Source organism: Pseudorca crassidens, chromosome 6, assembly GCF_039906515.1.
Source record: "Pseudorca crassidens isolate mPseCra1 chromosome 6, mPseCra1.hap1, whole genome shotgun sequence".
Taxonomy (NCBI): Eukaryota; Metazoa; Chordata; class Mammalia; order Artiodactyla; family Delphinidae; genus Pseudorca; species Pseudorca crassidens.
In genome coordinates, this window is record NC_090301.1 from 8,498,181 (window position 1) to 8,512,980 (window position 14,800).

At 46.1% G+C, this 14,800-nt stretch overlaps 1 protein-coding gene across 9 annotated transcripts in view; it reads right to left on the minus strand.

Moving 5' to 3' along the window:
• Nucleotides 1-14,800, minus strand: part of ARMC9 (armadillo repeat containing 9) — a 142,050-nt gene that overhangs the window by 30,203 nt on the left and 97,047 nt on the right. For all 9 annotated transcript variants that reach the window (XR_010944186.1, XR_010944187.1, XR_010944188.1 and 6 more), the window contains one exon: nucleotides 2,862-2,966. Coding sequence is in view for 6 of the 9 variants with exons in the window: in XM_067740247.1 (XP_067596348.1) it covers nucleotides 2,862-2,966 (105 nt within the window). In the remaining 3 variants the exon portion in view is untranslated. The remainder of the gene's footprint in view (nucleotides 1-2,861; nucleotides 2,967-14,800) is intronic.

The following is a 14,800-nucleotide window of genomic DNA, read 5'->3' on the forward strand; positions in this document are numbered from 1 at the left end:
AGCCTTCAGAGGGAGTGTGGTTGTGCTGATAACTTGACTGTGGACTGCTGGCCTCCAGAATGGTGGGAGAATACATTTCTGTGGTTTTAAGCCATCCAGTTTATGGTCATTTGTTACTGCGGCCCTAGGAAGCTAATAACCTCGGTCTTCACGTCCCTATAACGAATTCTTTCTGTACTTCATTCTTACCACTCACATTGCCACCGACAAGTAACTGACACCAATGAGATAAACAAGCATGTGTAGAACTTTTCTAACTATTTCCTTCTGGTAAAAGAACAGTACCTATGCATTAAGGAGATTTAGAACTGCAGGCTATGGTAAAATGACACCATTTCTGGATGCCATTAAGCTGGATTATTGGTTGATTTGAAAGCTCTGTCACTTTGTGCCTCACCAAACTGCAAGATTAAACTGGTAGTTCCAGCATGTTCGGTGTCTTGTTTTCGTTGTTGCTGTTAAAAATCTTCACCACATCAACATAAGATCTCACCCGCGGCATTCCACTGTGCAGAGGTGCTAAAAGCTATTTAGCGGAGGGGCTGTACTGGGGTTTCTGTCTGAACATCCTTGCTGACCCTTGCGTGCTTGTGCAGTGGTGTCTGTGGGGAAGTCCCAGCATCTCAGGGCTGAGTTCTCGACAGCTTCGCCACCATCCTCCAGAGAAGCCCCACCAACTTGCCTTCTGTTTTCCTCACCACCTGCCCATGAAGCATGAGAATCTTGCTTTTAAAAATGCACGTCCAGGGCTTCGCTGGTGGCGCAGTGGTTAAGAATCCACCTGCCAGTGCAGGGGACACGGGTTCGAGCCCTGGTCCAGGAAGATCCCACACGCCGCGGAGCAACTAAGCCCGTGCGCCACAACTACTGAGCCTACGCTCTAGAGCCCATGAGCCACAACTACTGAGCCCATGTGCCACGACTACTGAAGCCTGCATGCCTAGAGCCCATGCTCCGCAACAAGAGAAGCCACCGTGGTGAGAAGCCCGCGCACCACAACGAAGAGTCGCCCCCGCTCGCCACAACTAGAGAAAGCCCTCGCGCAGCAACGAAGACCCAACACAGACAAAAATAAATAAAATAAAAAATAAATAAATTGAAAAAAAAAATGCACGTCCTGTCAAATGGAGCTCAGGCCTTCCCTGACAAAGCCAGTGTTCTTCCAAAGGGAAGCAAAGGCCTAGTCAGGGCTCAAGACTTCCATCAGCAGTTTGGAACCCAGATGGCCTCACTTCCGTCCCTTCTCAAGCACCTACCTCCTCACTTGACTTAACGTAATGGAGCCTCCGCAGTCAGTTAGGTTCCTTTGATCCCTGAGCTGTTTCTAGGGACAGTGGCGGGCTATAGGCACTTGTCCATGACTGGGGGCCGGTGGTCACCCAGCCTCCTAAATCACCCCCTTTCTTTAACTCTTGCCCCATGTGGTCTATTCTCCACAAAGCAGCCAGAGTGAAAATAGAAGTTAATATAGTAAAACGTAAGTCAGACCGAGCACTGCCCTGCTCTGCACCCTCCAACAGCTTCCCAGCTCACGCAGAGTAAACTCCAAAACCCTCGCCGACAATGTCCCCATGCCTGGGCCCTTGGCTGTCCTCCAACCTCAAGTTCTGCCAGCATATACTGACTCCAGCCTGGGGCCCCTGGAAACTCCTTGAACAATGAGGAAGACCAGGCCCAGGTGACCAGGGAGACCAGTGCCCAGGGTGAGGTGATGAGGGCCTGGGCGGGGCAGTAATGGGAATGGACAGGTGTTTTCTGCTTCCACCTGCCCCTGGAAAGGCTCACGCCACCTGCACCCACCACCTTTTTCCTTCCCAAGTCACTGTCCTCGCTTCAACTGTTCAGCATCCCAGCTCCAACACTGACCTGCCCAATCTGAGGAGATTTCAGGGTCCATGTAACCGACCCAGTCAACCACCAGCTTCAGAATTCCAGGAGCTCCTTTTAATACCACCGGCCTTCACTCCTACGTGCCAGCCATCTGTCACGGGGCTTCAGTCTGAACTGGCCTCATCCTGTGCCGTTGCTGCTCCCTTCAGACCCCTTACCCTGCGGCATCCCACCTGCTCACCCGTGTGTTCTCTGATCAAGGCTCCACGAGACACCTGGGCCCTCGACGCCGCGGTCCTCTCCCAGCCAGTGGGCAGCTCCCCTGACTCACACCCTTCCCTATCTAGCTGGTGGGTGGTAGGAAGGCGTTCCGGGAGCATCGGAGTCGGCGGGGAGTTCAGATTATGGCCCCTCACAGACGTGTGACTCCACAGGCCTCTTGGTGCTTTGACTGACCACTCAGCCCACCCGGAAGCACCCCTCCTCAAGCCTCTCTGACTGTTCACTTTCTGTCCTTCTCAGGGGCCCGTCTTCCTTCTCCTGCACCTGACATCTGGCTCGGCCCCTGCCCTTGGCCCCGCCCTCCCTCCCTCTCCACCCTCCGCCTCCCTCACTGGGCGACCTCACCTGCTCGGATGGCTTCGGCCATCACCTGTGTGCTGACGACTGACAAAGCTGCAGCAGTCTTCCCTTCTCACGGATGAGGCATGAGAAAACCAAGACGCTGGACGGGCAGACGATTACTACTAAGGACGGGCTTACCCTCGGATGTTACGAAGGCCCTGGAGTGTGCCTTTTAGTTATACTCTAACCGCCTTCTGTCCAGCAGCGGGTCTGTTTAGGATAGTAACTAGGGCCGCTGTGCACTTCAGGGCCGCTGGAAGCAAGCTGGCTGACACATATCTTCTAATAAACGTAGTATCATAACAGACCAAACCAAACCCTCATGTGTTACTGCAAATGCTAAGTCCATCAATGGTCCATCTCTCCTTTCTATTTTGGGGCCCCCGCCCCCTTCACACGGTACTTACTCCCAAGTACTCCGTGGTCAGCAGCTTCTCGCCTGAGAGCTCTCCAAGCTGGGGCTGGATCAGTTCATCTTTGTCCAGATCGGCTTCCATAGTGTCATGGTCCTCCTGTTTCAAAGGAGACACGGGGTGAGTGCTCTGGACCCCTCCCTTGCTGCAAGTTCCCAGAGGGCGGCTCCCCAAGGAGGCACCTCATGAAATGGGAAGACCTTAGCCCAACAGCAGCGGCTCATGGGTTTGCATTTCAAAGGTTCTCCGGGGCCGTCTGCCCTCTGCTCACAACCTCCGTGAAGATGAAAGGGAAAATGCCAACCCACCTCTTTAGGAAGCTGGGCACCTAATGAACACTTCCACAGCCACAGGTGGGAAGAGGTTCACCCAAGGTGCTGTTGAAGGGTCTCTCCTAGTTACAGTTCTCAGAATGTTTTTCTCTGTGAGGTCAAGGTGCCATGTGAACAGCCAAATCAGCCAGTCTACAAATAACTACTAAGCACCTCCACGTGCGCAGGCCTAACAGAGGATACAAAACTGTGTATTGTAGGCTTGCTCTTCTTCCGCAGTTTACGGTCAATAAGAAGACTCAGCAAAAAGAGAAAAACTGTTTTGCTTCTGGGAAGATGGAGTGGACATATTTTTCCCTGTTCCTCCCACTAAGTACAACCCAAAACACTGGACATTACGTACAAAATAAATATGAGACCCTGAGAGGTGGAGAGGAGGGGGCAGACTGGCTGGGTATCCTGAAACACAAGGAATAAAAGGTGGTGAGTCCCCTGGGTTTACTTTTTTGCCTTAGAGATTCCCGACTTGGCGCTGAAGAAGCCAGCAATCCGGAAACGAGCATGGTGAAGACAAAAAAAGTCCCCCAAAGCCTACTCCGCCTAGCCAAAGAACCAGGAAACAGGAAGCCCAGCACGATGGAACTTTTAGACACTAACCAAACACCGGAGCAAACACTGTCATCCCACCCACAACCACACCAGCAAGGGCGTCAGGGCGCTGAGACTTCTGCCCTTACCAGGCTGTGACGAGGCACCCCAGTAACCCCCACCAGGGTGATATCAGAGAGGGACAAGTAGGGAGGGGGAGTTTTGTCCTTGCTGGGTGGTAATGAAGCCCCCCTACCCGGAGGGGAGAGTAGAGACCAGGTGGAGAGCCTGGACTTCCACCCCCACTCTGCAGTAATGAGATGTCCCTGCCCCGTAACCAGGGATGGTGTCAGAGGAGGCCTGGTGGAGACTCAAGACGTTCCCCACTGCCACGTTTCACCACGTTCCTGCGGTGTCGGGGAGGCCACGTGGGGGCCAGTAACAAGGCATTCCTACCACCTCTTCCAGTCAGGGAGGTGTTAGTGGCGGCCTAGCAGGGATGGAGAACTCTCACCCCTGTCCTGCAGTAACAAGGAGTCTCCTCCCCCGCTTCCCGGGGTGTCAACAGAGGCCAACTGCAGAACCTGGACATCTACCCACACCTAACAGGAATGAGGAGAAGCCCCTGCTCCTCTGCCACAGCAGGGGTAAAAGAGAAGGTTTAAAGTAAGACAAAAGTTTCATAACATAGTATCCAAAATATCTGGGTTTAAATAAAAAATCATTCATCATACCAGGCACCAGCGTGCTCTCAAACTGAATTAAGAGACAATCAAGAGATGCCAACATCAAGATACAGAGATGCTAGAATTGTCTGAAAAAGTTTTAAAGCGACCATCATAAAATGGCTTCAATGAGCTATCACAAACATTCTTGAAACAAATTAAAAAAACAGGAAGTCTCAAGAACATAGAAAGTAAACATGAAGCAAACAAAAGGAAGGCAATAAGAAAGAGAAGAGCAGATATCGATGAAAAGGAAAACAACAGAGAAAACTGGTAAAACTAAAAGCTGATTCTTTGAAAAGATTAATGAAATTGTCAAACCTGTAGCAAGACTGACAAAGAAAGAGAAGACACAAATTACTGATATCAGGAATGAAACAGGAGCTATCACTACAGATCTGCAGACATCAAAAGGATAATAGGCCCATACCAAGTTAATCATCACACTTTCGCCACCTATATACTTCTAAATTTCTTTTCTACTTGCCACTGTCTTCTCTTAGGCCCTTGTCACTTTTTGTTCTTTTTCACTGTTTGAAAAGATATATTAGTTCAATTTTTTTGTAACAAATAATGTACAATTAAATTATATAATGCACGAGAGGTAACTTGGTGGGACTTCCACTGGCCAAATGGGGACAATGTGAGCATGAAAATAAATGTGGATATTAATGGATTATCAGGTAGAAATCCACAGAGGTAGAGTTCACACTTATATAAATAAAAGATTTTTAAAAAATGAAGGAAAAAAAAGGATAATAGGGATTACTATGAGCAACCGTACATAAAGTTGACAACTTAGATAAAAAACACAAAGCCTCTCAGATGACTTGAATAATCCTATAATTATTAAGAAAATTGAATTCCTAATTTAAAAATTCCCCCAAAGACTTCTCCAGGCCCACATGGTTTCACTGGAGAATTCTACCAAACTTTTTAAAAAGTTAACACCAATTCTACACAATGTTCTCCAAAAACGGAAGAGGAAGAAATAATTCCTAATTCATTTTATGAAGCTGGTATTACCCTGGTACCGAAACCAGACAATGACAGTACTTTTATAAAAAGAGTACAGACAAATATCCATCATAAATAAAGATGCAAAAGTCCTTAACAACTGAGTTAAAGGAAAATGAAAAAAAATCCTTAACAAAATATAGGCAAATAGAATAGACCAATAGATCAATATGCTAAAAAAAATTATATACAATGACCAAGTGGGGTTTGTTCTAGTGATGCAAGTCTGGTTCAGTATTTAAAATTTAATCATTGTAATCCACAAGATTAACAGGCTTATGAAGAAAAAAAAATCACATGATTATATTAATGGATGAAGAAAAAGCATGGCAAAATTCAATATCCATTCATGACCCAAAACTCAGAAGAATAGGAATGGGGGTTACTTGATAAAGAACATCTATAGAAAACCTGTATTTAGCATTATACTTAATGGTGAAAGACTGGATGCCTTCCCCCTAAGACTGGGAACAAGGGAAGGATTTCTACTCTCACCATTCTTAGTGTTATAAGTTCTAGACAGAGCAAGAAGGCAAAAAAGGAAATAGGAAGCGTACAGATCAGAAAGGAAGAAATAGAATTGTCTTTATTTGCAGATGACATGATTGTCTATGTAGAAAATCCTAAGGAATTGACCTCCCCAAACTCAAAGAACTAATAAGTGGGTTCAGCAAGGTCACAGGATATAAGATAAACATACAGAAATCAATTTCTACATACTAGTCTTAAATTAAGACTCTGATTAAAAATACAATATAATTTACAATTGCTTATACACACACAAAAAAAATAAAATAAGAAATACTTAGGTGTAAATCTAACAAAACATGTATAGGACTTGTATGCTGAGAACTACAAAACGCTAAAGAAAGAAATCAAAGGAGGCCTAAATAAATGGAAAGACATTAACTTGTTCATGAATTAGAAACTCAACATAGTTAAAATGTCAATTCTCCCCAAGTTGATTTACAAGTTTAATGTAATTTCTATAAAAATCCCAGCAAGATTTTTCTGTAGATGGGTACAGGACTACTCTAAAATTTGTATGGAAGGGGCAAAGGAACTAGAATAGCTAAGACAATTTTGAAAAAGAAGAATAAAGTGGGAGGAATCGGGCCACCTGATTTCAAGACTTCTTATTGTAGGCAAAGACTGTCGTCTGCCATTTCAGCAAACAAAGGATGCTGTGGCCATAAAGTCATCAGCCACTGCAGCCACCCCTGCTGGTGCACCCTGAGGGGAACTCAGGATGGAAAAAAACAAGGTACTGGCCCTAGATAGTTAAGATGAATATCAAAACGGTAATTTCAATGAGCCCAGGCTCTTGCATCTTCCCATACACTGAAAAGCACTAAAATCATTAACTTGAGATGTCCGTTTTTTTGTGTTTTTTTGTGATTAGTAGTAATCTTTTGATGTTCAACTACATTCTCCTCCCCAGCAAAAGCTCCTATTATATCCAGTGCCTCCCTTACCTCTTTGGAACAGTCCCTCAGAGCTGTCTGAGAGGCTGTCTCCCAGGCTACAGTCCTCAGTAAAGCCCCTGAATAAAACATAACTCTCAACTTCTAGGTTGTGCACTTTTTTCCCAGTTGACATTATATAGCTACCAGAATCAAGACTATGTGGTGTTGGCAGAGGAAGAGAGATATAGATCAACTGGACAAAACAGAGAACCTCAAACAGACCTACACAAATACGCCCAACTGATTTTTGACAAAGGTGCAAAAAGCATTTCAACAGAGGAAGGACAGTCTTTTCAACAAGTGGTGCTGCCCCAAGATTCAATAATGAAAATTTGGAATTATTGACTAGATTGCTGCAAACTGGAACAGATCTCTTGGTGTGAAAAAGTAAATTATCACTAGGGAAACTTTTAAAATCTAAAATTATCATAAAATATCTTAATACTAGAGAAGGGAAAATATTCTATACGGGAGATAGTAGAGCACATAGGCTAGAAACATGGGCTCTGATGGTCATCTGCCATTGGGTTTTGTACGGTTTATTCCATCTACCTTTCAGTTTCCTTATCTGTAAAATCATGGTAATAATAGAATCTAACTCACAGGACACTTCTGAAAACTGTACATTAGAAAAGTGCCAGATACACTGTAAATGACTAATAAATGCCAACCATTGTTATTAAAACAAACAAACAAACAAAAACAAGTGGTGCTGGAGCAACTGGACATGCATGGGAAAAAAAAAAGAACCTTACTTTAATTCTCACACCTTATATAAAAATTAACTCAGAATGGACCATGGACTTAAATGAAAAGCTATCAAGTTGTTAGAAAAGGAGAAAATCTTCAGGACCCATGGCAAGGCAAAGCGTTCTTATACTTGATACCAGGAGTACAGTCCATAAAAAGGAAAATTTGATAAATCGGATTTTTATTGAAAATTTAAAAACTTTGCTGTGTGAAAGACCCTGTTAAGAGGACAAAAAGAAAAGCTATAGACTGGCAGAAAACATTCGGAAACCACATACCTGACAAAGGACTAGTATCTAAATATATAAAATATAGAAAGAATACTCAAAACTCAACAGTAAAACCCCCAAACAATCCAGTTAGAAAACGGGCAAAAATATGAAGAGACATTTCACTAACGAGGACACGCGGATGACACATTAAAATGTTCAACATCACTACCCATTAGGAAAATGCAAATTAAAACCGCAGTGAGTCACTCCACACCTATCAGAATGGCTAAGTTAAAAACAGTGATAACATCAAATGCTGGTGAGGATGCAGAGAAAGCACATCACACATACGCTGCTGGTGGGAACACAGAACTGGAGCGGCCGCTCCGGCAAACAGCACGGCAGCTTCTCAAAAAGCTAGACATGGAGCTACATGTGACCCAACAATTATGCTCTTAGGCATTTATCCCGGAGAAGTGGAAACTTACTGTCACACAAAAACCTGTACATGAATGTTCATAGCAGCTTTATTTGTAATAACCAAAAACTGGGAACGATAGATGTCCTTCCACAGGAGAATGTTAAACAAACTGTGGTCCAGCCACACCACGAACTATTTTTTTTTAAATTTATTTATTTTTAGCTGCGTTGGGTCTTTGCTGCTGCGCTCAGGCTTTCTCTAGTTGTGGTGAGCGGGGGCTACTCTTCCCTGCGGTGCGCGGGCTTCTCGTTGCGGTGGCTCCTCTTGTTGAGGAACACGGGCTCTAGGTGCTCGGGCTTCAGTAGTTGTGGCACACGGGCTCAGCAGTTGTGGCTCGCGGGCTCTGAGCGCAGGCTCAGTAGTTGTGGCGCACGGGCTTAGTTGCTCTGCGGCATGTGGGATCTTCCCGGACCAGGGCTCGAACCCATGTCCCCTGCACTGGCAGGCGGATTCTTAACCACTGTGCCACCAGGGAAGCCCCACACCATGAACTATTGACACACAGGGGCCTGGATGAATCTCCAGTGAAATACGCTGTGTGAAAAAAGCCAATCCTCAGTGGTTACATACTGTATCATTCCACTTATACGACGTTCTTGAAACGCTAAAACTATGGAAATGGAGAACAGGTTAGTGGTTGCCCGATTTTAAGGAGGACATGGGAGCTGTGGCTGTAACGGGACCCTGTGGTAATGGAAACCTTCTGGCTCTCGAATGCGTCGGTGTTAACACCCTGGTTGTTATGCTGTAGCTTTGCAAGAGGCTGCCGGTGGGTGGAGTTGGGTAAAGGGTACACAAGATTCTTCTCTATCGTTATGTCAATCTATAATTGTCTCAAAATAAAAAGTTTTCAAATACACAAAAAGAGAGGAGTTACAAACAAGATGATAGCATATATGAGCTGACTCGGGTCTGTGTCCAATCAAACTCCAGCTGAACGACGTACATGGTGCCGGGGAAGCTGCGGTCCTCTTTCCCGCTCCCTGCTAGCGCTTCGGAGATTACACTGTCCTTTGCAGGTTAAATTATAAAGAGCAATACAAAACAGACCAGGCCGTCACCTGACTGAGGTAGAAACTAAGGAAAGAATGTGTCCGCGTGAAGGGAGCTGGCCTGCTGTGAAGTGAGATGGCAGGAAGGAGGGGCCCTGGAGGAGATGCCCGTCCAGTGCCCGTCCAGTCTCAGGGCGGAGGGGGTGCCCCAGGGCTGCACGCCTGGGTGACAAGCGTCCCTGAGATTATCTAACCAATCCTTCTCCTGATTCCTCACCCACTCAACCACATGTGACTTGCTTCCTCTAAACTTGCCAACAGGAAGAGAAAGCAAACGTCAAGTACCCGTCCTTGTTTTCAAACAAACTTCCAGCCATTTTGGGTGCCCCAGTCTTTTGTGAATTTGGTTTATCTGAGTCAGTTTCCAAGGGATGCGGAGGCCCAAATTCCCGTGAGGACTGCCTCTGGGTAGGGCCGTTCCAGGGCGCAGCCCTGTCTCCCGGGCGTTCTCCACCACCCAGTCAGTGCCACCTGCCACCACTAGACGCTGTCACCCCAGGGTGGGCTTTCTTAGGGAAAGGGGATTCGACTTATTCTAGGTGGCCCCCGAAGCAGACCAGAACCAGCAGACTGAGAGGCATGTTCCAGTCCAACCCGTAGCTTTTCCTAACCCTCCGCGCTGTCTTACCCGCGGCAGGGGCTGCTGCGGAGACACTGCTCCCTCCAGCTTACATTTGAGCACTTCACTGATGCTCTGTGACCACAGAACCATGGAGGAATCCACCTTACATTTCCACAGCACTTCACCTGAATTCTCACAGTGACTCCGTGTGGGTTCCTTTGATTACACCTACTTTGTCTGATGTGGAATCTGAGCTGGAGAGAAGGGACAGGTCCACAGTGAGAGCCCGGCCTGGAGGCAGGAGTCTGGACTTTAACCTTGGGCCAGTCCCCTTCTGCCCAGATCTTTCTGACTCAGCCACCTGGGGCCCCTCAGAGAAGCCGGTCTCTGAGGAGGCACAGGCTGGACTGACCGGGTCCTCTGAGGCCCGAGGGTCCTCAGTGCCCGGTGGAGATTGAGCTCAATGGGGCAGAGAGAGGGGAGAGGAGGGCCGCGGCACTGTTCCGGACCCCCCTGTCTTGTCCTCTCTCTTCCTGTCCCATCTAATCACCGACGGAGAATCCGCCCTTGTCCTACCTGGAACACCAGGTTCATGGTCGTGCAGCCTCTAGTCCTGACTCATTCTCCATGCAAGGGCTGCTGCCTTCTCCTGCTGCTTCACCTGGGTTGGCAGCTCTGTCGAGCGCGTGTGAACACGCCATCCTGAAATTTCACTCGGGGTTCCTTAAAGGTAATGCTATATGAGGCCCTACCTGAGGTCAGGTCTGGGACAGCCAGGTAAGATTTATGCTGCTGCCTTGGCTTAGAGTTTAGCTTACTACAATACCAGCATCTTAGTGATCAAATAGTGTGTACATTATATGATTATTTTAGGAAAATGACTGCTCTTTGTGGACAAAAGCATTGGGCTGTGTGGTCAGCGTGAGTGGCCAAGCGCTCTGGGCAGTGGGGTAGTATTTCATCTCTTTCCTAGGGAACCAAGCTTTGGAGGCTCCAGCTGGAAATGGGCACATGGATCACAGTTTCACAGAGGTATTGGTCATACACCACTTCCCTGCCAGGATGAGATATGAAACCTTAAGAAACAAAACAAATGCCCACATTCCATTTCAATGAAAAATAAAAGGTCAATGGCTAACCTTAGTCAACGCTCACAAAAGTACTTCTTTACTCTCGACAACAACGAGTACATATGTAAGGCATTCACTTGCAAATATACAAACCAGCGAATGTATTCTCCATCATAAGTTAAAGCTTGATTTATTAACTCATTCAAAGATAAGTTAGTAAGAGATTCACTGAAATATTATTCAAATTTTTAAAAATTTAAAGCAAGTTGAAGCTGTTTTTTATTAAAAATACTTCATAGCTAAATTCATTGGTAATTGATAACCTTCACAAAACACAGGCCAGTTTCTACATTTGGTCCCTAATATACACGACCCTGTAATAAAAATCAACTTAAGTCACAGTGTCATATGCAAGTGTAGGGCCAGAGGAAGAACCAGGGCATCTCAGCCGATCTGCTCGCCACCTGGAGAATTTGCTTCCTCTGCTTCCACAGTTTCTCTACTGCCAACACGCAGGCAAATACTCTTGGTGCTTTCAAGAATATTACGTTGATGTAAGATGCATACATGTAAGCAAATGGATGTGAAAATCATTATTAAATTGATAGTTCCTGGTTAAGAAAGTTTGTAATGAGGCTCTGATTAGACGTGATTCTTGTCAATGCCTGAGTTTCTCCATCCGGCGAATGAGATCATTTAAAATCCTGTCCCTTTTAAAATCATGCCTTACTGATTAAGGAAATTTCTTAAGTTCTCTGATTTTGAAAAGCCATATACTGTACAGACACAAACAAGTCACTGTCATGGTTTTTCTAAGAAACACTGATACCAGCAAAAAGGAAACGGAGGCATCGTTAGGACCCCTGAAATGTAAAGAGCAGAAGGAAAATGGGCTGCACTCGATGAGCTGGAAAGTGCAGCTTAGCAAAGAGAAGCAAGAGCTTAATTCAATACTATTCAATCTGTTTCCAGCAACACTTGGGAAACTAGACGCAGAGGGAGCTTCGGGAAGGCAGAGGAAACCACTAGGTGTGGTGGGAAACGAAAGGAGAGCGGCTGTAAAACTGATGCCTGCTGATAGCAGGGCACTGGGTCCACTTCTTCAGTTGGGGTCAAGTGGGTGCAAACGACTGAGGATGTGTCAGAACTTTCTGAAATGGGCAAACCTAGGAGACATTCAGTGATAAGTTTACAGCTTCAGCCTTCTCTCTGGGAGAGGGGAGACTACTTCCACTAGTTTCCCCCAATTTAAGTGGGAAGAATTTCCCTTGCCTCACTTAAGTGTGTGTGAGCAGCTGAACGCGGCAGCACCCGGGTGCAGAACACACCGTGTAAAAACAGCAGCAGCCGCATTGCCAGCTTTTCCGAGCTGCCTGGGAATTCCAGATGAAACATACTTTGCAATCTACTCTGTGAAGTAAGCAGGTGATGGATAAGGAAATGCTTCAAGAATAAATGTCTCATTAGGGTGGGTTTTAAATACCATTGCTGGGAGGAATTTTACTAAAATTACTGGTCTTTATGTACTTCGGCAGAATGCATCAGATTACTGAAGGGAGAGCCCAGGGATAACTGATTACTTCAAGAAATTAAGAATGCCTCATAAAAAAGGCACTTGAGCTGAGATGAATTTAGATGTTCTAATACGAAGCTTCCCCATAGCGGCTCGGTGATCTTATGACACTACAAGATTCTTAACTGGAGGCTTTCGATACATAATACTCCAGACAAACCAGATTCTAAGCAATTGGCCTGAAAACAAAACTAAGGTTGACCACTAAATGCATTTGAAAACTCAGATTCTTACAGATATAATGCAGAGAGCAGAATGTATTCAAGTGGTTTTACATATGACAAGTGAGAGTATCGAGTGTGTTTTCCACTTGAAATAATTATAAGACTTCTACCAGCAGTTTAAATTTGAGACACCTTCTCAGAACACTGAATTGGAAATCTCACTCTTTGTAAAAATAAGGAAAAAACACTCCACATGGGAGAGAAAGGGTGGACCAAGGTGACCAGGCAGGCAGTGTAATCAACATATTTCCCCTAGCGGAATGGACCTTTTCCATTTTTGCAGATTTCTTTGAGTGTGTGCCAGGACTGCGGATGGAAACAGGTTCTGAATCCTGGAGGACTTGTCGCGATGCTGCATTGCTCTAGACAGCAACTTCCCTGCCCACAAAATGACATTCCTGGGGGTAATGACAGCTGGCTTAACAACCAGCTCAGTTCATTAACTAACCCCCGAACAGAAACTAGACAAAGCCCAACACCCTTCACTTCCCTGATTCCTCTAAGCCATTGCTTTCGCTGCTCAGTGTGCTTGCTTCAACTTCACCTGAAGTCTAAGTGAAAATAGCAAGACACATGGAGACGACGGCAGTGTTGCTCTGAGAGAAGCCGAGCGTATTAAAATATGGAACACACAGAATCAGAGGAGACTTGGAGGCTGAACAGGACTGGAAGTGAAAGACAGTAGAAAGCTTTGGTGGGACAGAGGGAGGAAGACGACATCATAGCAGTGTCCAGACACTGTGCGGGATGCAGACAGGACGAGTCGGGTAACCCGCGAGGTGGTTCCTTCTGAATAAGAGTCACTGAGCGCGCTCAAGAGATGAGAGGGGCGGGCGGCGCGGCACTCCCGGGAAACAAAAGACCCCAAGGCCGGAGTGAGGGGGGCGGCTAGCTGACAAGCCAGAAACCACCACCCCACACCTGGAAATGCCCCTGACACAATGAGGGTATATGCTTACACATCAGCAAGAATGTCATAAGGAAAAATTATTATTCAATAAATCACGTAAGTTCTGAAAAAATGTTTAGATGAACTTTAAAGTCCTCAAAGAATCTAGATGAAGGAGATTTGAAAAGTAAGGATTTGTCAGTGTTTCTCAAGCTCCCTGCGGTGGGGAAAATGTGTTTGCGGGGATTGATCAGGAATCTGAATTTGTTTTTTTAGGAAACACCTCACAAGCACGCTGTTACCAGAAGTTTGTGCTGGAAACAACCTCCCTCCCCTCCTTTTACCCACTGAGGGCGTCCAGTGGCCCCCTTCCGCCGCTCTCCACCCCCAGCTCCATCCTGGCCACCCACCAACCCTGGCTCCAGCTCTGGCCGGGTACCACACGAGGAACCTCCACTCTAGCAGACCTTCATCTGCATCAGTCTAGTCTGCCTGTAGATCACGATGATACAGTGATGTCAAAACTGGCTAACATGCACTGCGTCTGTGCTAGCACTTTATGGGGATGATTTCATTCGATCCTCACAACCACCTGAAGAAATGGGTATTTATAGTTGCACTTTACAGATGAGAACACTGAGGCCTGGTGTGGTTAACCAACTTGCCCCAGGCCACATGGCTGGTAAGAGATGGGGCAGGACTCAGACCCAGGCAGTCTGATTACAGAACCACTTTCTCTGTATTTAGATTCAAACACTCGCTGTTTTAACGTTCAGCATGTATTTGTCATTTTCAGGGTCTGTTCGGGGGTACAGAGAGGCTTCTGTGCTTGGCCTCTGTCACCTCAGACTTGGAATGAGGACACGGACAGTACACATGATCAAATGCGCCCATGAGAGGAGACAAGAATGTGATCCAAGACCCCAGTGAGCTGCAACAATAAGGTATCAGGAGATCAAGAGAGCGTCCTAGTCTTGGCTTTAACATGTCCCCCTGCTCACCCCCCAGCGTTTCTGGATTAGACTCTTTCCACATAGCTCCAGAAGGAGCAA